The sequence below is a fragment of the Herpailurus yagouaroundi genome, unplaced genomic scaffold (genome assembly GCF_014898765.1).
Source record: "Herpailurus yagouaroundi ecotype Mexico unplaced genomic scaffold, PumYag 67702, whole genome shotgun sequence".
NCBI classification, from domain to species: domain Eukaryota; kingdom Metazoa; phylum Chordata; class Mammalia; order Carnivora; family Felidae; genus Herpailurus; species Herpailurus yagouaroundi.
Window position 1 is genome coordinate 515,258 of NW_024420501.1, and position 21,262 is coordinate 536,519.

General features: G+C 46.6%; 1 protein-coding gene and 1 long non-coding RNA gene across 2 annotated transcripts in view; one reads left to right on the top strand and one right to left on the bottom strand.

The window, feature by feature from the left end:
* MAP7D3 (MAP7 domain containing 3) overlaps positions 1-21,262 on the bottom strand; it is a 56,454-nt gene extending 35,192 nt beyond the window's left edge. The window contains exons 1-2 of the mRNA XM_040468613.1: positions 21,153-21,262; positions 8,566-8,769 (exon numbers count right to left, since the gene is read on the bottom strand). Coding sequence (XP_040324547.1) covers positions 8,566-8,602 — 37 coding nt within the window. The 5' untranslated portion in view covers positions 8,603-8,769; positions 21,153-21,262. The remainder of the gene's footprint in view (positions 1-8,565; positions 8,770-21,152) is intronic.
* Positions 11,173-15,125, top strand: LOC121025843 (uncharacterized). Its single transcript, XR_005788166.1, has 5 exons — positions 11,173-11,303; positions 11,463-11,520; positions 11,867-11,961; positions 12,049-12,131; positions 14,727-15,125. It is a non-coding gene; the product is annotated as an uncharacterized LOC121025843 (long non-coding RNA).

Sequence of the window (21,262 nt, forward strand, 5' to 3'; positions counted from 1 at the left end):
CTTCACACCCACCCCCCACCCCTTCCCCACCTCGTCTTTGCTTGGAGAACCAGGGTGGCCTTGTTCTCTGTGCCCTCTCTTTTTAGGGACTCCCTGGCTTTCTGGGGTGGTCTGGGGACTGATCGTGTTGGCCTGAGCTCACCACACCTGGTTTTTCCCCCCCCTGGTTTCGGGGGGGGGGGGGGGGGGGATATTTCCCTCCAAACTGGAAATTCGGACAAACCTCAGAGGGGAAGGGTGTGGTGGCCACAGTGGCCATCTGCTGGGAGTAGTAGGCACATCTTGGATACTTAGGGCAGATAGTAAGAGGTGCTATTTGTCCAGTGCCTACCCAATGGCAGGCGCAGTGCAAGAGGCTTTGCATGGATTATTTCACAGGAGCCTCACCACAATTTTATGAGGTAGCTTCTATTCTTATCATTTTACAGATGAGGCAACGGGCACGGGGAGGTTGCCTAACCTGTCCATGGTTAGCACAGCTAGGAAGTGGCAGGGCCTGGACTCAAGCCCACGTATGTGTGTCTAATAATCCTTCCACTGTGTCTCCCAGTTTACCAGATGGCGATCTCCAGCCCACTCTTAACTCCTAACCCGTGGCTTCCGTTTTTCCATTGATCCAGTCCCCACACTCAGGCTACTGAGCCTTCTCAAGCTGCACTTTCTATAATGGTAAAGTCTTCCTACAACTATATCGCCCAACCCCAAGTGTCTGTAGGTGTGTCTTAAGCCTTTAATAGAATGGACTCAAAGTGTTGAATAGGAAACCATTGAAAATGCGTATTTAATATATGACTTGCAGTGGAGATAAATATGATTCCTCTTAAGCAGCTTTCTTCTAGAAAGGCTGAGCAGAATCAATCAATGCTCAGTACTCAGGACTGAGTTCAACATGCAAATGTCAAGGAAAAAGTGTCACCTCTGTTGCAGTTTATCCTGCAAGGCATGTTTGTTGAATGAATGAGAGAGAGTACTACCAGCCTCTGCAGTACCGAAGGAGGAAGAAATGAAAATATTTTGGGTGGCCACTGGGGGGTTGAAAAGGTCTAGACTGAAAATTATTGTTAAAGGGCAAGAAAATGTCCTCATTTTTTCCCTCTTGACTTTAAATAAAGTAGAGCAAACATGGGCCGGGCCTTCTCATTCGGAATACAGGTGTGTAATATAAAGGAAGCTTCAGAGGATACCAAAAGCATAAAATATCAAGAAGTGCCCTTTACAGACACTTTGGAATTTCTAATAGAGCTAAAACTTGGTGAAATCCAAATGGGAGAAAATGAGGAGAGAAGAGGAGTCGGGATTGTTTGTTAAAATGCAGATTGCTGGGCCCCATTCCCACAGTTTCTGATTCTATAAGTGTTATTAGTTGTATAACATATATCTCATATATATGCTTTGATGGTGATAAATATGAAAATTCTTATATAGATCTAGTGTTTAGTACTTCCTGATACTTAACACTTTTTTTGTTACTAAGGGCAGGCAGCTGCTCTACCCTACTAGGGTGGATTGAAAGCCAAGGCATCAAGGTGTCGCCTGGGAGCATCACACACAGGAAAGGGCATCACAGAGGAGGGAGGGCATCACACTCAGGGAGCTGCAGCAGGGGAGCCTGAAAGCATTTTGCACCACAGTTACCCATGCCAGAGTCTGATACGACACACAACATACTTGGTTTTCCTTCTCTTTCCCTCCACCACACATAGGCACCTACATTTTCAAAGGAGATAGTTGGATGATCTGAGGGGGAAAATTCCAGATGACACACAGGAAGTGCAATGCGAAAGAAACTCCTCTCCTGGAGAGAGACAGACAGACAGTCGGAGGGGCAGAGACATTTCCCAGGGAGCTGTGGTCAGATTTGGGGTAGATCCTGTCCCTTTCTTTACCTGCTACACTCAGCCTCTAGTTTATCATATGGTAAACTGAGGCCTCTGCAGCAGAAGGAATGGGTTGTTGCTTTGGGGTTGGTCTAGATGTTTGAAGGCTGTGTAGATGGACGGCCTCTGATCCATATTTATATAGTGCACTTCATGAATCATCAAGTTCTATCTGGTACCACGTACGGTTCTAAAAACTCTTAGGTCTTTAAAACGTTGAGACTTGGAGCGCCTGGCAGGCTCAGTCAGTAGAGGATGTGACTATAGGTCACAGGGTTGTGGGTTCAAGCCCCACGTTGGGTGTGGAAATTACTTTAAAATTTTAAAAATCTATGGGGCGCCTGGGTGGCTCAGTCGGTTAAGCGTCCGACTTCAGCTCACGTCACGATCACGGTCCATGAATCTGTGAGTTCGAGCCCCGTGTCGGGCTCTGGGCTGATGGCTCAGAGCCTGGAGACTGCTTCCGATTCTGTGTCTCCCTCTCTCTCTGCCCCTCCCCCGTTCATGCTCTGTCTCTCTCTGTCTCAAAAATAAATAAACGTTAAAAAAAAATTAAAATTTTAAAAATCTAAAGAAAAAAAGATTTTCCTCTTGCAAAACTTAATTGTTTGTCAATGGGCTGATACAGTTGTAGTCGAAAGCCTGCACTATAAACTCCATTGTTCCTTCAGGGCCAACTGGCAGATCTATTTAGAGAATGTGTACTTTCAGGAAAGAAAAAAAGGGCCCCAGGGTACAAGGGGACCTGTGTGTACACTCCCCAGGGCATGTGGGTCTAGAGGAATGCACACTTGGGCAGCCAAGAGCCTAAGCACGTTTTGCCAATGGGTTCTCATCCCTGTGTGCGGCCAGCGTGAAGGACTCAGCAACACAGAGCAAAACTTCCCACAGTCAGATTTGCCCAAGAGCCAGCTCCTCCGGGCCCCGGAGGAGTGTTTTCAGATAAGACTCTTGGGGGGGATGGGCGGAGAAGAGAAAAAGCACAGGTTATTCCCGAGACCGGTGGGAAAATAGATATTACTGAGACAATCACAGAAGGTGAGAGCTAGGAGTGACTGTCAAGGCCACGAACTTTAGTCCCTCATTTTGACTCACATTCCCACAGCTGGAACCCCACCTAATGCTCTTTTCTCTGCACACACGTGAAAGACTGTCCAAATCGTCTTTTGGAAGAAAAAGAAGTGAGCATTGCTGATGGGGTGCTGGGAACCATTATGTAATCCAGCTGGAATTTGACCCATATCCTCTCTGACTCAATTCTCACTACCTCCTCCGGGAATGCTTTTCTGCAGGCGCAAAACCAGGCAAACGCCTTGGTTCCTGCATGCCGCTTTACTCCTCCCCACCACACAGAGGCAGGATTCAAGTTCAGGATAAACTGAGTCCAGAGTTCTGGAGCTTTCCAGAGAGGTTCGAGGAGCCAGAGCAAGTGAGGGCCGCTAAAAACAGTGCGTGGCAGCCTACACCAAGGGTAAGAAGAGTAGCAAGATCCCAATTGCTATTTGGATCTGGGGGTGGGCGTGGGAATGGGGGAAGTGACCAAGCAGCAGCGTAACCTGAGAGGCTTCCTGGAAGAAGCAGCTCTTACCACCCGGCTGCATAAGCAGTTGCTATTTATCGGATGGTAAATTTTCACACGTGTTATCCTCAGAACTCCGCACGGTGTTCCGTAGCGGGTTTGTGTTGTTGGTGGTGATATTTATTATTATGCCTGGGGATGATTAATTCAACTGAAACATACCCAGGAGGAACTGTTCAGTCCCCTGGAACTAACCAGTTCTTTTTTTCTGGGAGGAGGAGGGTATGTGTGCCAAATTCTGGTTCCTTCTGGATGTGTGTACAGTGGGATACTGCAGATGAGTCTGACTTCAGAAGGAAGGTGTGACAAATAAAACACTGATTTCAATTTTAGTTCTGTAGAAATATTTGGGAAGCCTGCTCGGCGGCGTTTGCATGATTAAAAATGACCCAGTGTGCGCACTTGACAGGAACATGGGCCACAGCAGGCCTGACATCTCCATATGTCATTTATATCTTAATCCACAGCCTGCTGGGGAAACTCTGGGTAAGATTGCACTTTCGGGACCACTGTCAGTTAGTCTCATGCTATTTTCTTCGCCTATGGCATTCACACATCCTCCACTATGAGCTGGCATTTGGCCCCAGGCCTGTGGCATTGCCATAGGGCTGACTGCAGGGGAAAGAAAATTCAAAATGTGAAATGACTTTGTTCAAATGTGAGTCAGGGATGTGTGCAGCCTGTTTATAGAAGGAGGAAATGACATTTGAAGAAAATTGGTGCTGGGAGAAATGCTGTCATTATATAAGCTTTCAAAACTTAGTAACTGACTGGCTAGGAGAGTAACAGATTGGCTAACTTGTTGAGTCCCCAAACATTCCCCTTTACCAATTATGGTGTGGTGGCCTGGGTCCCAGTCCCGCCACTTAATTGCTATTCGATACTGACCCTAAGTTTCCTTGTCTGTAAAATGAGCATAATAACAGTTGCTTAAAACTGTTTTGTTGATGGGGCGCCTGGGTGGCTCAATCAGTTAAGGGTCCAGCCTCAGCTCAGGTCATGATCTCGCGGCAAGTTCGAGCCCCATGTCGGGCTCTGTGCCGACAGCTCGGAGCCTGGAGCCTGCTTCGGATTCTGTGTCTCCCTCTCTCTCTGCCCCTCCTCCACTTACACTCTGTCTCTCAAAAATTAATAAACGTTAAAAAAATAAAATAAAGGGGCGCCTGGGTGGCGCAGTCGGTTAAGCGTCTGACTTCAGCCAGGTCACGATCTCGCGGTCCGTGGGTTCGAGCCCTGCGTCAGGCTCTGGGCTGATGGCTCAGAGCCTGGAGCCTGTTTCCGATTCTGGGTCTCCCTCTCTCTCTGCCCCTCCCCCATTCTTGCTCTGTCTCTCTCTGTCCCAAAAATAAATAAACGTTGAAAAAAAAATTTAAAAAAATAAAATAAATAAAATACTACCTATTAAAAACACCTGTTTTGTTGATATAAAGGATCAGGTTCCATTCTCAATATACACTGAGTTACATGCTTTTTTCACACTGTCTCACTTATGCTTGCCAATTACGCCATGAGGCCAGTAGAATTATCCCCTAAAATGCCGAATGCTATCAACAATGATAATGTAGCACACGGTGCAGATTGGAATAGGTAATTCGACGCTTTCTTCATTTGAAGAAAATTGGTGCTGGGAGAAATGCTGTCATTATATAAGTTTTCGTTTGTGGCCAGAGGGCTAGAGATGTTTCACAAGGTGATAGGATAATAAAGACGAGGAGACCAAGAGAATAAACATTTTGGAGCTCAGATGCAGGAAGAGGGGTTTGCAGTCAGAGACCAGAGATCAAGTTTTCATGCAAAGAATAATAATTGTGCTTAACTGTCTAACAAAGAGGCTTGTTTGGGGGGAGACGAACACAGGAATCATTCATACACTTGAAATCTTGTAAACCAGAATACTGAAGCCTCACAGAATCACTACGCTTTGTGTCGCTGCTCCCCACCCTCCTTTCTTCTCTGCTTCCCCCTGCTGTACGGGAGGAGAAGGCCTGTTTCAGAAGGGGACAGGGTAGGGTCTGTTCCCTCTTGCAGTCATAGACCCTGTCCCCTGCCTGCAGGCACATGTCCTCCTAGAGAAGGCACAAGGCAGGAGTAGCTATAGTCCAAACATAGATCGTAGCCAGTAGGATCCTCGCAATCTCCTCATTTCTTGCAAATGGACACGGCCTTATTAGATCTTGCAAGAAGAAAATGTCCTCTCTTTTTTTTCTTAATATTTATTTTGAGAGAGAGAGGAAAAGCGTGGGTGAGGGAGGGGCAAAGAGAGAGGGAGAGAGAGAATCCCAAGCAGGCTCAGCGCTGTCAATGTACAGCCTGACCCAGGGCTTGATCTCACCCCCAGCGTGCTCTCTCTCTCTCAAAATAAACTTAAAAAAATAGGTACCACATTAAAAAAAAAAAAAAAAAAAAGAGTCAGATGCTTAACCAACTGAACCGCCCAGGTGCCCCGAAGAGAACAGTTCTCTTAGGAGAAAGACAAGGGCCTTGAAGAACCTCAGGTCTGTTGGGGCTAACCCAGGTCATGTGGTTCAACACTGCACTCCACCCAGCCCCGAAGGACAGCTCGCACTCAGGGGACATAGTTCCTCCACCATAAGGTTGTTTGAACGCTAACTGAAACCAAAGCAGATTCAAGTTTCCCTTCAGCCTTGGGGATGTCACAGCACAGAATTTCAACATTTTTCACTTACACTATCTGTGCATGGTTCCAAATTCTTTCTCAGTACATTTCCCACTCCCCGTCATCTCTGCCAATTCTCTGGGTGTGGTAGAAAGGAAGCACTTTCAGTATGGTCTCCAAAATTCATGGAACTATGAATGATAGTAACATAATATTTTGAATTGTGTATTGTTTTAAAATAGGAAAAGTCAGTTATATTTTTCTCCGGTGGCATTTTGCACCATACCTTTCAAAACAAGCTAAGGAATACTTTGGAGTGAGCCTGCTGAGCTGGGATTCTCAGAAGCACCAGAAAGAGAAAAACTCAAAACTGTGACTTATTTGAGAGCTCAAAGACACTCGATTTTGAGAGGGTGAGATTTAAAACTTAGCTTCCGGGGCACCTGGTTGGCTCAGTTGGTTAAGCATGCAACTCTTGGTTTCGGCTCAGGCGATGATCTCACAGCCTGAGGCTGGCAGCGCAGAGCCTGCTTGGGATTCTCTCTCCCTCCCTCTCTCTCTCTCTGCCCCTCCCCCACTTGCACTGTCTTTGTCTCTCTCAAAATAAATAAACTTCGAAAACAGTAATTTAAAAAATGCCATCATAACACAATCCAGATGAGAATCCTGGCACGGGGCGGGGTGTTGTTGTGTGTGGAAATTGACAAGATGATTAGTTGCCATGAAGATCAAACCAGACAAGGTCTATAAAGTGGCAAGAGCTATACACAACTGAATGAACACGTTCTAGCCACTAAACATTTTCCTTCCTTTATATTCACGTCCATGTTATACTTCAGGTTTACATAGTTGTAACATTTGTGTCTATACCACATTGTCATCTCCTTTTTTCACTTAACACAGACCCAGTACTTACCCTTTTACTGCCCAAAGAACATTCCATCTGGTCAGTAGACTCTACTTCTTTTTTAGATACTTTGCCATTATTGAACATGTGGGTTGTTTTCAGTGTGTCACCATTATAAACAGTGGGGCTTGGAAAATCTTCCATAGCTTACCACCCTCCCACCCTCACGCCCCTTTTGGGGTGGTTTCCTTGGAATATGTTCTCAAAAATGGAAGGAAACACAGAAAGAGCTCTCAAACCAGATTGCTTTCCAGAGAAATACCACCAGTTGACTGTGTTTGTGTGTCCCCAGTGATGAGAGGCTATATCATTGGGAAAATAAGTGTTTAAGTGTTCTGTCGAGGCACAGAAGAGGAACTTGGGACTCTTGCCTGAAACTTCCTTTCCCACCCCTTGCCAGTGTTAGTCCTTTCCTGGCCCTTTTCTGACTTCCTCCTCCTACTCAGTGTCTTGGAGCAGAAGTGACCATGACAATACAGAACAGGACAAACAGTTTCTGTGTTAAAATCTAACAAAGCCTCACATGGGGTGTGACTGTCCCAAGCACTTCACCAAATAAAATGCTGGGGATTCACTTGTGAATTTCCCATCATGAACAAAAAGGCGATTTGGGGGGCGCCTGGGTGGCGCAGTCGGTTAAGCGTCCGACTTCAGCCAGGTCACGATCTCGCGGTCTGTGAGTTCGAGCCCCGCATCAGGCTCTGGGCTGATGGCTCGGAGCCTGGAGCCTGTTTCCGATTCTGTGTCTCCCTCTCTCTCTGCCCCTCCCCCATTCATGCTCTGTCTCTCTCTGTCCCAAAAATAAATAAAAAACGTTGAAAAACAATTAAAAAAAAAAAGGCGATTTGGGCTTTGAAGAAAAGCCTGCCATTTCACAAAGAAAAATCTAACTGTAGATCTATGTGTCTGTGTGCTTGAATTTGAACATTTGGCCCACTGGGCTTGGGGTGCCTGTTCTGATTTCTGTCGCCAACAAACTGTCGCTGATTGAAGAAAGATAAGGGACATTTTTGACTTAAGACCCTTTGCCTCCATGCATCATGCATCATCTCATTTAATCCTCACAACAACCCTTGAAGTGGACACTGTTATCATCCCCATTTTGTGGATAAGGAAGTTGGGGCTTAGAAATATTTTTATCTTAAAAAAAAAGAAATATTTTTATCTTGCCCAGAGGCACACAGCGATATGAATTCGTGTGTGTTTGATTTCAATGATCTTTGTGCTTGATCTTGTCCTGCCTCTCATACTCTCATTTATGATATGGTAACTTATCTGCCACGCTGACTCCAGTGTTGTTTCCAGGATCAAATGAGACCACAATCCCAAAGTGCTTTGTGAAGAGTAGACAAAACATTGTATAAACGTGTAGACACTTTATCAACGTCAGGCATTGTCATCGTTTGGATTTAATTTAGCTCCAGTCACTCTCTAGGACTCTAACAGGCCACACATGACCCAGCCTGGCCCTAGGCTCTCTGGAGAGACTCAATAGTGCGTATCCTAAGAACAATTTCACTATATTTACAAATGCAGTGCTCTCGCCCCCAATCAATGGCGCTGGAAGGAGAAAGTTGAGGCTTACCTGTGTCGATGTCCTCGGATCTGATAGTCTTCTGCATGTTTCAAACGGAGTCAGATGAACTAGATTGGGTGTGGTACGCAGAGATTCGTCTTGTGAGCAAGCCCCTGCGCCACCGTCGCAGGTCTTACCGTTGTCTTACCGTAGCGGGTGAGTGATGGAGGTGAAGGTAATAACCCAAGCAGCAGCCGCCTCGTCCCTCTTTCCCTATGGGAGAGACTGGAGTTAGACACAGTTCACCTCCATACCGGAATCAGAGACTGTTGGCAGACGGTTAGCTTTGAAAGAGGCCTTGAATATCCTCTCCCATTCCTGATTTCCTGAGGCTAGCTTTATTGCTTTATGTTAAAAAATGCATGCGCTGGGGCGCCTGGGTGGCTCGGTCCGGTCGGTTAAGTGTCCGACTTCGGCTCAGGTCATGATCTTGCGGTTTGTGAGTTCGAGCCCCGCGTCGGGCTCTGGGCTGACGGCTCAGAGCCGGGAGCCTGCTTCCGATTCTGGGTCTCCCTCTCTCTCTGCCCCTCCGCCACTCATGCTCTGTCTCTCTCCCACTCAAAAATAAACATTAATTTTTGTTTTAAATGCATGCACTGCCCTGTGTGGGGAGAAGGAAAACTGTGTACATAGTGTGTTGTATCAGGCTCCGCTGTGGGAAATTGTGGAACAAAATGTCTTCAGGCATACCTGTGTGTGACACACCTGCCTGGGATACATCTCCCTGAGTGTGACGTGCTTCTCTGTCCCTTGCACACATGGTCTGTAATTCCTTTTTAAAAAATTTCCTTATGTAATCTCTACACCCAATTTGTGGCTTCAACTCACAACCCTGAGATCAACAGCCACATGCTCCACCGACTGAGGCAGCCAGGCACTCCTGGTCCCTAATTCTTGTAAAACCCTAGGAAGTAGATACTATTATTACGGCCTTATTACAGATGAGGAACTCCTTCCAGGTCCAGAGAGGTTCACCAATCTGCCTCAGGGCGTACAGTTGCTAAAGGAAACCATTGGGCATATTTACCTCCCCAAAGAAGGAGCGTGGAAGAGATTGGGATTGAGATTTAAGTGACCTGAGTTCTAGTTCCTAGTCTGCCACTTCACCTACCTGTAGGACCTTGGCCAGAGCTGTTTCCCCCTGTACAAATTAAAGGGTCCTACTCAGTTACCGCTTTGGTTCTTTTCTGGCTTTCCTCCTGAAATCGGTCCCATTATTTTCAATTACTAGCTGTTCAGGAAAATACAAGCAGAAATCGAAACGAAAGGCGTGGGGATGCTCCCCAATCAAACATTAGATGATTGAGCTAGTCATACAAGGGACAACGGACCCTTTTTCTATTGGGCAAAGCTAAGTGTTGCTGCCACCTAGTGAGGAAAGGGAGCATGGCCTCTGGGCAAGGTCTGGTCCCTCTGTGGAGGCCTAGGGAAAAAGTACCAGAAATCACGTTAGTGATCAGATAATATATGGGATTTCACAGATACGTTAACTCTTGCGATGTTTCCGCAGGCCAATCTCTCCCTTTGCCTAAAATGAGGTTAGGAGAACAGCTTCTCTGGGCCGTATTATTAAGTACACGTGAGCCATCTCGGGCCTCCTTCAAATTGTGCCTGTGCGTGTCCTTTTCCACGCTCTCCCCTCCCCGACTGGAATCCTAGAACCCTGGAAGGTCTCAGCAGGAAGGAACCAGCCTCAGTGAATTTCTAGGGCAACCCATTTCATAGTACAGAGGACCAGTGTTTTGACCAAGGTCACACAGGTAGTTAACGTAGGCAGCGGTGACAGTAGACGGGTCCCAGAATTCCGAAAGCTGGTCTGATAAAGTCCACCCAGAATGGATGAGGTTACATTATTTGCAAAATCACCTTCCGGAGAGAATAGCTCCCAGGCCGGGAGCAAGGTTTGGAGATGTAATGAACGATATTTACAAATTTAAAGGAAGCCTGAGTAATTCCGGTGGGGAAGAGAGGGTGGTCTGACCGGAAACCGGGAGGAGAGGCCGCTTACCCGCTTCCCGGAGCTTTAAGCGCTACAGGGTGCTCCGTGATGAATGAAGTGCTCATCGGGACCCCCTGAGGCTCCCAGCGAGGGAATCTCAATTTCCGGAGAGACATTCCCACCCTTGGGGGCGTGCCCGGGGCTCCCAGGGCACCAGGTGTAATCTTACCTTTTCCTCTGGCGGCCAGGGTTATCAGAATGAGAATGAAAGCAAAGGTTATTGCGGGGTAACCTGCATCTGCTAGAATGTGTTTTCAACAATCAGAAGTTTTTAGTACGATTATAATAAATCACCTGCAGCAAGCTCACAGCTCCTAGTTGAGGAGATCCATTTACTCTTGTAATAATTGTTCTTGGCACAGTCAATAATAATAATGATAATGATAATGATAAAATGGCTGACGTCACCAGGGGCTTTGCATTATCTCATTCACGTCTGACAAAAGGTCAATGAGCTATTCATTGTGATCCCCATTCACAACTAAGTAAGCTGAGGCTCAGGGAGCAGTTTACCCAGAGTCCCACAGCTCCCCCTGACTTTCCCAGCCCTTGATCACTACCCGGTCCCGCCTCCTCCCTTGGCCTCCCGGATGCGCCAGTACCGGAAGCAGGAGGTGCGCGGGTGCACGCTGGCCAGTGGACGTGCCCATTTCCAGCTAGAGGAAGAGTCGCTCCTCGCCAGCCCCCCACCGACCCCGCCCGAAACGAGTGTAGGAGCCTCTCCTCGGGGAACTGATCGACCAGTTTGGTAGGCTAGTTGCCTGTAGGGGGAGAGATTACCCCGGGAAAACATTTTCCCTGGTTCACAACAAAAAACGTTTGCTGGGCGCGGGCGGAGGGGGAGACAGACAGTAGGAGGACAGGTGACTAATTAAGGAGAAGAATTTTTGATTATCTGTTGTTTCAGCTTATCAGAGCAATTGCTTCCCTCTGTTAACATGGATAATTAAGAACTGACTGTGTAGGTAAGTGATTCAAACCTTCCTCGCTCACATGAAGTTCTCTTCAGTAATACACAAGCATGCACAGAATTATTCACTGGAAGGGTCCCTTCCAGTGTTTGCTGTCAAATATAATCTCGTCCAACTTCCATTAAATTATCGATTAGGTGGAGAGCTCCCTTAAACAAGAGCATCTATCTGTCATCGATCTCTCATCTGTTAGGTACATAGTTCTGTAAGTTGAACAAAATATTCACAATAGTAATGTTACTCTTGCCCCACCTCTCCCCACCCTTTTGACTTCTTTAGCTTCTTTAGGCTAAGAATACAGGCTAAGGCTTATATAACATTTTATGCTGTCTCCCTGTAGTTCTTGATAAGGCAGAGAATAAGAAACAAGGCCGTTTGGAAAATGTGAACAGGAAATAGTTAAACACAAGCACAGAATGCTGTTACAATGAGGAAGTGAGTCGGGGACTAAAGGAAACTTTGTTCAGAGGGTCATCAAAAAAAGAAAAAGGCCTACTTTTTTTTTTTTTTTTTTTTTTTAAGGAGCCTTGCCTCATGCCTCGGCCCCATGTACCAAGCGTGGACAACCAGCAGAATTTTCCGCTGTTTCCTGAAATAAGCCCAAGGTATACTGACCACAGGTTGCCCTCCTGGGGTTGAGATTAGGTCCATATTTCATGAACCCCCCCCCCCAGCTGTCTAGCCTAGTTTTAGCATGTTTTAGATACTCAATAAATATTGAGTGAGTCAAAATGTAATCAGGTTCCAGGCTTCAAGAATCAAGTTGCTTTTTTCTTGTTAAACAGCAAAAGAAATGAGAAACTATAGAGACTTGATTTCAGAGTGTGAAGGGAGGCTGTAAAGATAGTAAATGTTCTCATCTCATTTGATATGAATCATAACTGTAATAACGCAGCCAGCCCGGCATGGGCAGTTCTGGTTACAAGCCACCTTCCAATCCAGCTGACAGAAACAACTGTTTAATTAAAAAGAGAAAACTGCGCGCGCGTGCGTGTGTGCGCGCGTGTGTGTGTGTGTGTGTGTGTGTGTGTGTGTGTGTGTGTGTGTTTAATCCAGAGAAGCTAGAATTGGGAAGAACTTTTAGTACTGAAAAGAACTTTTAGAATTAGGACAGTTCTTACTACCAGCAGTCTGTGCTCCCTTACAAGGTGTGGTGTTTGAGAACTTCCCAGAGACACCCCTTTGTCTCCCTGGCTCCCCAAGGCCTTCCTCCTGCAGCACGTGACAGCTACTTAAAACCCCCAGCGGGGAGGTAAGATCTGGTCTCTTGATGGCCTCTGTTAAAAATCGGGCATTTGGGAAGAAGAGGGTAGAAACCACCTGAAATCTTGGCAGGTAGCAATTATTATGTGTCAGGCATAATGCTGGTAAATACGCATATGAAAAGATGCTTGACCCCATTAGTCATGAGGGAAATGCAAATTAAAGCCACAGTGAGATACCACCGCATACCGGATCGGGATGGTTCAAATAGAAACAAAGCAAAAACAAAACTGATACTATCAAAATGCTGGCAAGGATGCAGGCTATTTGCACCTCTCCTACATTGCTAGTGAGAGGAGAAATCTTCAAGGACAGCAGGATGAAAATGTGTACTAATTTGGTCTCTTGTCTAGAATGGACTTTTTCTTGTCCAGGGTGAAAGAAAGTATTGTTACAAGCAGGGTCCTGACCGGGGCAATAGCTAAAAACAGTAGTGACCACGTGTCATGTAGTGACTAAATCATTCCAGAATGAAATGAACTCTGGAGAAACACTTAAGTTCCTGGTCTCAGCCTGAAGCCTGGTCCAAAGGTGGGGAGTTTATTTGACATTCTTTCTATTAGAATTACATACTTTAGAAACCTACTTTTTTTTTTTTTAAAGAGTTTATTTTTAAGTAATCTCTACACAGAACAAGGGGCTCAAACCCACAACCCCTGAGATTAAGAGTCGCATGCTGTACCAACTGAGCCCGCCAGGTGCCCCTCTGGAGAATACATGTCTCCTTTCAATTTTAAGAAATTGATCACTTTTGTAGATTGTTTTTAGTAGGGAGGAGTTTGTGAAATTGGCGGGGCAGGGTGGGGGGGGGAGGAAGAGGGAGAGAGAGACAGAGGGAGAGACCTTGTGACCATTTGGTGTAATTCTCCTCCTTTTGCAGAGCCTCTGGGAGCCAGGTCGAATTCAGTGGTCCCTCTAATGACTGCATCATGCAGCCTTTTACTCCTCAGGTTTATGTACAGATTTACCGAGTTCCAAATTAGTCACGACAATCTGAGCTTCCTGGGATTGGTGACCCTTGGAAACCATCTCCTGATAAGGGGATGCACGTGGTCCCAGGATTTACTGTACCTTTCTCAATCAATACTAATTACTTCCCCACATTAATGGCTTCTGCTTTCAGCAAGAATAGGGCACCTCCCCAGTTCTGCCATTTCCCTGACAACTATGAATTACAGTCAAGGTTACGCTCTTATCTCCACCTGACTCAAATCACCCTCCTGGCTCGTGAGCTCTGGGCAGCTTTCTAGACAGAGGTTGCCATGGTTCTGTTTGCCTGACTACCTGCCAATTTGGTTAATGTAGGTAAATAAACTTCTGCTGTCTTTTACCTCTAGAGGGGACCCGTCTGGAGTTAATTGAAATAGAGAACACCAAATAATCTGAATAAATATACATTGTGTTACACAGGGCAACTAAATTAAGCTGAAGGGTAATCCAAAGCGATGACTACGGTACATAAGCAAGAGTCTGTGTTGTTATTACATGCCTGAATTGCTCATGTGAAGGTCATTTTTTTGGACTAGAAAAATGACCGATGATTGTACAATCAATGGGATTGCCAGCTGGTTGATTTCATTCCGGTTAGTTTGGCCGAATACCATCGACCAGAAAACAATCCATCTGACTGGGATCATTTCTAATTGCTCTGACAGAACTGATTGATTGAGGACTTTTTCGCCCATGGAAACAGACTTGTTTTTGTATGGTTTTGATATTTAGGAACTTGGAGCCCTTTCCCTCTATAAATGATTCGAAGGTTCCATTCTGTTTCTTAGATGAGACACACATCTGCCCAAAGGCTGCAAGTTGATAATATGTCACCTATTAACTTATATAATTAAAGCAGTAAACACTCTGGAGATGACCTTCCTCTTTGTTCCAAGTCCTGCATCATCTCGAGGGTGACTTTCATATCTATATCTCTCTCCATCTAGAACACTCTGACTCCCAGCATCTCCCAGCACTTACAGGGGCCTATTCAGATGAGGAGCCCTAAAGCTGACCCGAAGCTTCATGAGCTGCTTCACCTTTATGGTAAAAAGGTGAGCACCTTTTTAGGAGCACCTATCTTAGTTTGGAGTTGTTAAATCATTAACATGTCTATTTTATTAATATCTTCCTCCCCTAGTAGACTGTGTTCTGTGAGATCAGGGACCATGTCTAACTTTGCCAATCATGAAATCTTTAGTGTTTAGTGTGGTGCCCGAGATGGAATAGGTGCTCGATAAATATTTCTTTGCCTAGCACAGTGCCTGACAGGGTTCAGTGTTGGGCTGAATGGAACAGATAGAAGCCCTACCCTTCCCTCACTTTCTGTAGGCAGAATGCCAACCTCCAAATAGTCAATGTAAGCAAAGCTGTCTGGGATAACTTATGAAAGGGAGGAATGGAGAAGGAAGCAAATGGTTTGCTTAGGGTGGGCCTACACTGGCTTAGACTGGGAAGCTGGGGGCGTTAGTGTGAGTGGTGCTGGAACTGCCATACTTTAGTGCCTCCCATTCCCCCTCTAAGCCTCGTGGGGGATGGGCAGGAGGCTGTGCATAACAGCAAACTGAAGGGAAAAGGTGCAGGAAATCAGAAAGCAGTCAGCGAACATCATTAGAATGAGCCAGTAATAATCATAATAACAGTCATTTACCACGTTTTAGGCCCCGAGCTCCATACTTTCCCATACATTATCTCATATCTTGCTCATAATGAGTCTGTGAGAGAGATATTATCTCCATTTCATGCTGTGGAAACTAGGACTCACGTTGGTACAGAACTTGGCAGTGTTCCCCTGGAAGTCCAAGGCACTCCAACCCTGCTCTTTCTGAGTTCTGAGCCAGAAGAAGAGTCTAGAAACAGGCAGAGCCTCCTGTGAGTGGGGGTCAAAGCAGCTTCCAGGGTGCACCTTGGTCAGTTGCTAGAGAGCCAGACAGAAGAAGGGATTTATTGGCCACTGGGCAGGGGACCTGTGGGAGCAGGATTTGGTTTGAGCCATGACTAAGTTGGAAGTAGGGTGGGACCAGGAAGGATGAGACCAATGACAATGAAAGGTGAACATCCAGCACCTAGGAGAGCTCCAGGTTCGCTTCTCCTGGGTGGGGCAAAGCTGGACCTGGCAATGCTATTGGCCCTCTCTTTTGCCCACGGAGCTCCCCCAGGTAGACCCATACCTAGCTCCCCCAGCCATCTATTCATCGATGTGACTGGGTGGCACGCACTGCCTGCGGGCAGCTCACAACACTTGTGAGCTGCGTGTTAAGCAGAGGAGATGTATGCCAGACTTCTAGATTGTAGCCCAGTTACGTCCCAGAACCCAGACCCTGCCCTGAATTCTTGAGCAGTGGAAACAGCAGTGACAGCTGTGAAAACAAGCAGCCTTGCTCATCTTGGCACTGAGTTATAGAGCACATCGCCACTATAGAGGGAATCAGTAACATCTGTCTTTCCTGGCCCTTATTTAACTTATTCTACTTAGGAAGCCTCTCCCTGTTCCCACTCTGTAACTACTGTAAATGATGCAAAAGAGCAGCAAGAGACAGAGACAGAAAGAGTGAGGGAGAATTAATTTACCACTGGGTGAAATGAAAATGTACTGAAGTGTAATGGAATTTCATTAACTTCGGAAATGATGATGAATGCTGTCCAAATAATTCTTACTAATGCATAATTCACAGCTGAAAATAGAGCCAAACTCTCCTAAAAAGCACATCCATTTATGCCCCCAAATTAATTTGGTGTGTTATTCAGGATGGTTGACAGGATAAAAGATCTACTATGAAATGTAATCATCTATTAAGATTGGGAATCTATGAGTCTTTCTAGTTTAGTAGATGAGGGTAGCTGATAACAAGTGGCATCTTGAGAGGCAGACACCCACAGTCCTCATTCTCATAATTTGAATCTCCCCAAAGACATAATTTCAGACATAACCACGGAGAAGTTAGGATGAGCTTTGAGATCTCCATAGCAACCACGACCCAGTTCATATATATATATCCCAAAAGGAAATTAAAATCCCTTTCAACAGATTCCAATGGGGTCAGGAAAAGACCCATACCTTTTCTGACTGGCAATGTTTTTACATTATATGTTTATATAATATATAAATTATATAGATCATATATTATATACATTTACATATAATTAGGTGGAAAGGTTTAAAAATTACATTCCCATTTTGTGCAATACTGTCTTTCCTACTCCACAAACTCTCAGCGACATTTATCACTTAATGTCTCAAGATATAATAATCCCTTCATTAAAACCCACTTAGGCTTTTTGTGTACTCAGGGGAGTGGTAATGGGGGAGAGACCTTTTCACCTTTAGATCTGACACAAACCCCCACTGTGGTTGGCAGAGAGACTCTATTATTAAGTAGGAGGGTAGCTATTGGCTCAGCTTCTACCAATGGGAATATGTAATCAGAGGCCAGTCAACACCCTACAGTGGAGGCATCCTGGCTCTTACCCCTCATTGGTCCCTTCAGCCAATTAGAGAGAACCTTGGTCAGACATGTGAATAGTAATGTTAGGGATGACTTCAGGAATCCTCTGAATTCCTTCCCCAGGGTGGATTGTACTGTGTGGAGGTGGAGGTGTCATGGGGGGAGCATTGCCTTCCAAGGCGACCTCTATTTGTCTAAATGGCCAGACCTTATGATTTGAGGTGCTGGGGTGGTAAACAAGCACACTGGCTGCTGATACAGGGGATATGATGCAGGGGGAGGCAGCCCTTGGGAAGAATCCACTAATGGGAAGCCTTAGTTGCAGGACCATCAACACCCAACAATGGAGGCATCATGGCCCCTCCCCACCATGGATCCCTCGGCCACTCAGAGAGTACCCTATTGCTGACATATGAATAGTGATATCAGGGATGACAAATGCTACCCGTGCAGGTCTTTTACCGAAGATGAGGTCTAGTTGGTGGAAATGGGACTACTACCTTCCAAGACCACCCCTATTCCTCTTAATGGCTTGACCCTATGATTTGGAAAGCATCTGGTGGTGAGGAGCACATTGGTTGCTGATAGTGTTGGTGACAAAGTAGAAGGGCAGCCAATAGGCCAGCTTCCACCAATGGTAGACCTTAGTATTCTGGGTCATCAGCACATCACAAAGGAGGCATCATGGCTCCACACCCCCTCCCCTGTGGCGCCAAGAGTCCCTCAGGGAGCACCTTGTGCTCACCTGTGAATAGTGATGTCAGGGATGACTTCTGCCACCCTGCATTGCCTCCCCTAGAGCAGGATTCAGTGTGTGAGTTCACTGTGATAGGGGGAACCCTACCTTCCAGGGACATCCTGACCCTTTAACAGTCCTGCCCTGTACTATGGGTGGTGATGTGACAAGCCAGCACATTGGCTGCTTCTACTGAGGATGTGATTGAGAAGGAGGCAGCCATTGGCCAGCTTCCACCAATGGGAGTCCCTAGTTTTCTAGGTCATCAAGACGTCACAAAGGAGGCATCATGGCTCCTCCCCACCCCTCCCCTTGGGTCCCTGAACCACTCAGGAAGCACTCTGTGCTGACGTGTGCATAGTGCTATCAGGGATGACGTCTGCCACACTGCATTGCTTCCCTAAGAGCAGGATTTAGTGTTTGCGTTTGAAATGTTATACAGAGAACACTATTTTGAGGGCCATCCAGATTACTCTTAAGAGTCCTCCCCTGTACTATGGGTGCTGAGGTGGGAATCAAGCACATTGGCTGCTTCTGCTGAGGATGTGATTGAGAAGGAGGCAGCCATTGGCCAACTTCCACTAATGGGAGTCCTTCATTTCCTAGGTCATCAACACATCACAAAGGAGGCATCATGGCTCCCCCCTGCCCCATGAGCCACTCAGGGAGCACCTTGTGCTGACGTGTGAATAGTGATGTCAGGGATTTCTGCCACCCTGTATTGCTTCCCCTAGAGTCGCATTTAGTGTGTGAGTTCGAAATGTTATACGGGGAACAATATTTCGAGGGCCATCCAGATTCCTCTTAACCGTCCTGCCCTATACTATGGGTGCTGTGGTGAGAATCAAGCACACTGGGTGCTTCTACTGAGTATGTGATTGAGAAGGAGGCAGCCATTGGCCAACTTCCACCAATGGGAGTCCTTAGTTTCCTAAGTCATCAACACTTCACAAAGGAGGTATCATGGCTCCACCCCCCCTCCCCTGTGTGTCCCAGAGCCCCTCAATGAGCACCTTGTGCTGATGTTTGAATAGCGATGTCAGGGATTTCTGCCACCCTGCATTTCCTCCCCTAGAGCAGGATTCAGTGTGTGAGTTCTCTGTGATAGGGTGAACGCTACCTTCTAGGGCCATCCTGAACTCTTAACAGTCCTGCACTGTACTATGGGTGCTGATGTGACAAGCCAGCACATTGGCTGCTTCTACTGAGGATCTGATTAAGAAGGAGGCAGCCATTGGCCAGCTTCCACCAGTGGCAGTCCTTAGTTTTCTTGGTCATCAACACAGCACAAAGGAGGCCCTTGGCTCCTCCCCCATCTTGGGTCCCAGAGGCCCTCAGGGAAGCACCTTGTGCTGACGTGTAAATAGTGATGTCAGGAATGACTTCTGCCACCCTGCATTACCTTCCCCAGAGCAGGATTCAGTGTGTGAGTTCGAAATACTATAGGGGGAACACTACTTTCGAGGGCAATCCCTATTCCTCTTAACAGTCCTCCCCTATACTATGGGTGTTGAGGTGGGAATCAAGCACGTTGGCTGCTTCTACTCAGGATGTGATTGAGAAGGAGGCAGCCATTGGCCAGCTTCCACCAATGGGAGTCCTTAGTTTCCTAGGTCATCAACACGTCACAAAGGAGGCATCATAGTTCCACCCCTGCCCCCTCTGCCCCCTCCTCCCCATGGCTCCGTGAGCCACTCAGGGAGCACCTTGTGCTCACCTGTGAATAGTGATGTCGGGGATGACTTCTGCCACCCTGCATTGCCTCCCCTAGAGCAGGATTCAGTGTGTGAGCTCTCTGTGGTAGGGGGAACCCTACCTTCTAGGGCCATCCGGATCCTCTTAACAGTCCTGCCCTGTACTATGGGTGCTGATGTGACAAGCCAGCACATTGGCTGCTTCTATTGAGGATGTGATTGAGAAGGAGGCAGCCATTGGCCAGCTTCCACCAATGGGAGTCCTTAGTTTGTTAGGTCATCAACGCCTCCCAGTGGAAGCATCATGGCTCCTTCCTCCCATGGGTTCCTGATCCACTCTGAGAATACCTTGTGCTGACACATGAATGTAATGTCAGGGAACGTTATCTCTCCCTCTGAAAACCTTCCCTGGCGGCACAGGTGCAAATAAAAAGGGCCATTATTAACTAGGAGCTTCCTGAAGTCTTTCTTGCCCTGGTACCTCCATGTAGTTTCCTTTGTCCTATTCTGTGGTGTCACAGACTTCTTACATCACAGTAGCCAGGTAACCCTTGGTAAAGACACTTATCTTTCTTTGTTCCCATACCTATGGATTTAGATGTAGTCACATTGAGATGCATCACTTACCTTATTATTCAACACATTTTCTAAGGCATATCTCAGCTTTTCACACTTTAGGGCCTGTGTAAACTGCTGAGCCTTTGCAATGGAGCCCAGTCCTGCTCCTTTGGGGGTGTTCAGGACCCCATGTGGCTTGCTAAGTCCCCTCCAGCCCCATTCAATCCCCAAGGCTCCTCCCCACCATGTGTGCTCTAGGCACAAAGGTATCAGTGCTCACCCTGGCCCAAAATATTGTTAGTTCATCCCCCCTCATACAAGTGCTGCTTTCCCTTCCAAGCCCAGGCCCACTGTCTCGTTTGAAACCCTGTCTCCCCTAGTTTAAATGCTCCCTTTTGCTGCTAGTTTGTCCTGAGACCCAGTGTCACAACTGGATCTTTTTTTTTTTTTTTTTAATTTTTTTTTTCAACGTTTATTTATTTTTGGGACAGAGAGAGACAGAGCATGAACGGGGGAGGGGCAGAGAGAGAGGGAGACACAGAATCGGAAACAGGCTCCAGGCTCTGAGCCATCAGCCCAGAGCCTGATGCGGGGCTCAAACTCACGGACCGCGAGATCGTGACCTGGCTGAAGTCGGACGCTTAACCGACTGCGCCACCCAGGCGCCCCCAGAACTGGATCTTTACCTGGCTTCTGGACTAGCTTAACTGCTCAGTACCCTTATCCGTTGGCTCTCTATGTATTTCTTTAAGATTCTTTTAGATTACTATATTGAATGAGTCCTTGTAAGCTATCTCCAGCTCATTTTGGAACAAATAGGCTAAAGGAATAAAGAGATAGTAAAGAAATAGTCTTCTTCAGAGAGTTTCACCTCTAAGCCCTAGCTCAGTGATCACTCTTACTTGTTCTGCGTGTCTCATCCACCCCACCTCCCATTACCTTGTTCTTCTGACCGGACTGCTTGCGTGGTGGGTGAATGGACGTTGGTAATTCTCTGGATCGGAGCCTCGCCACGAAGGTGGGTTTCCGATGTCTTCGTCTAGGCTCTT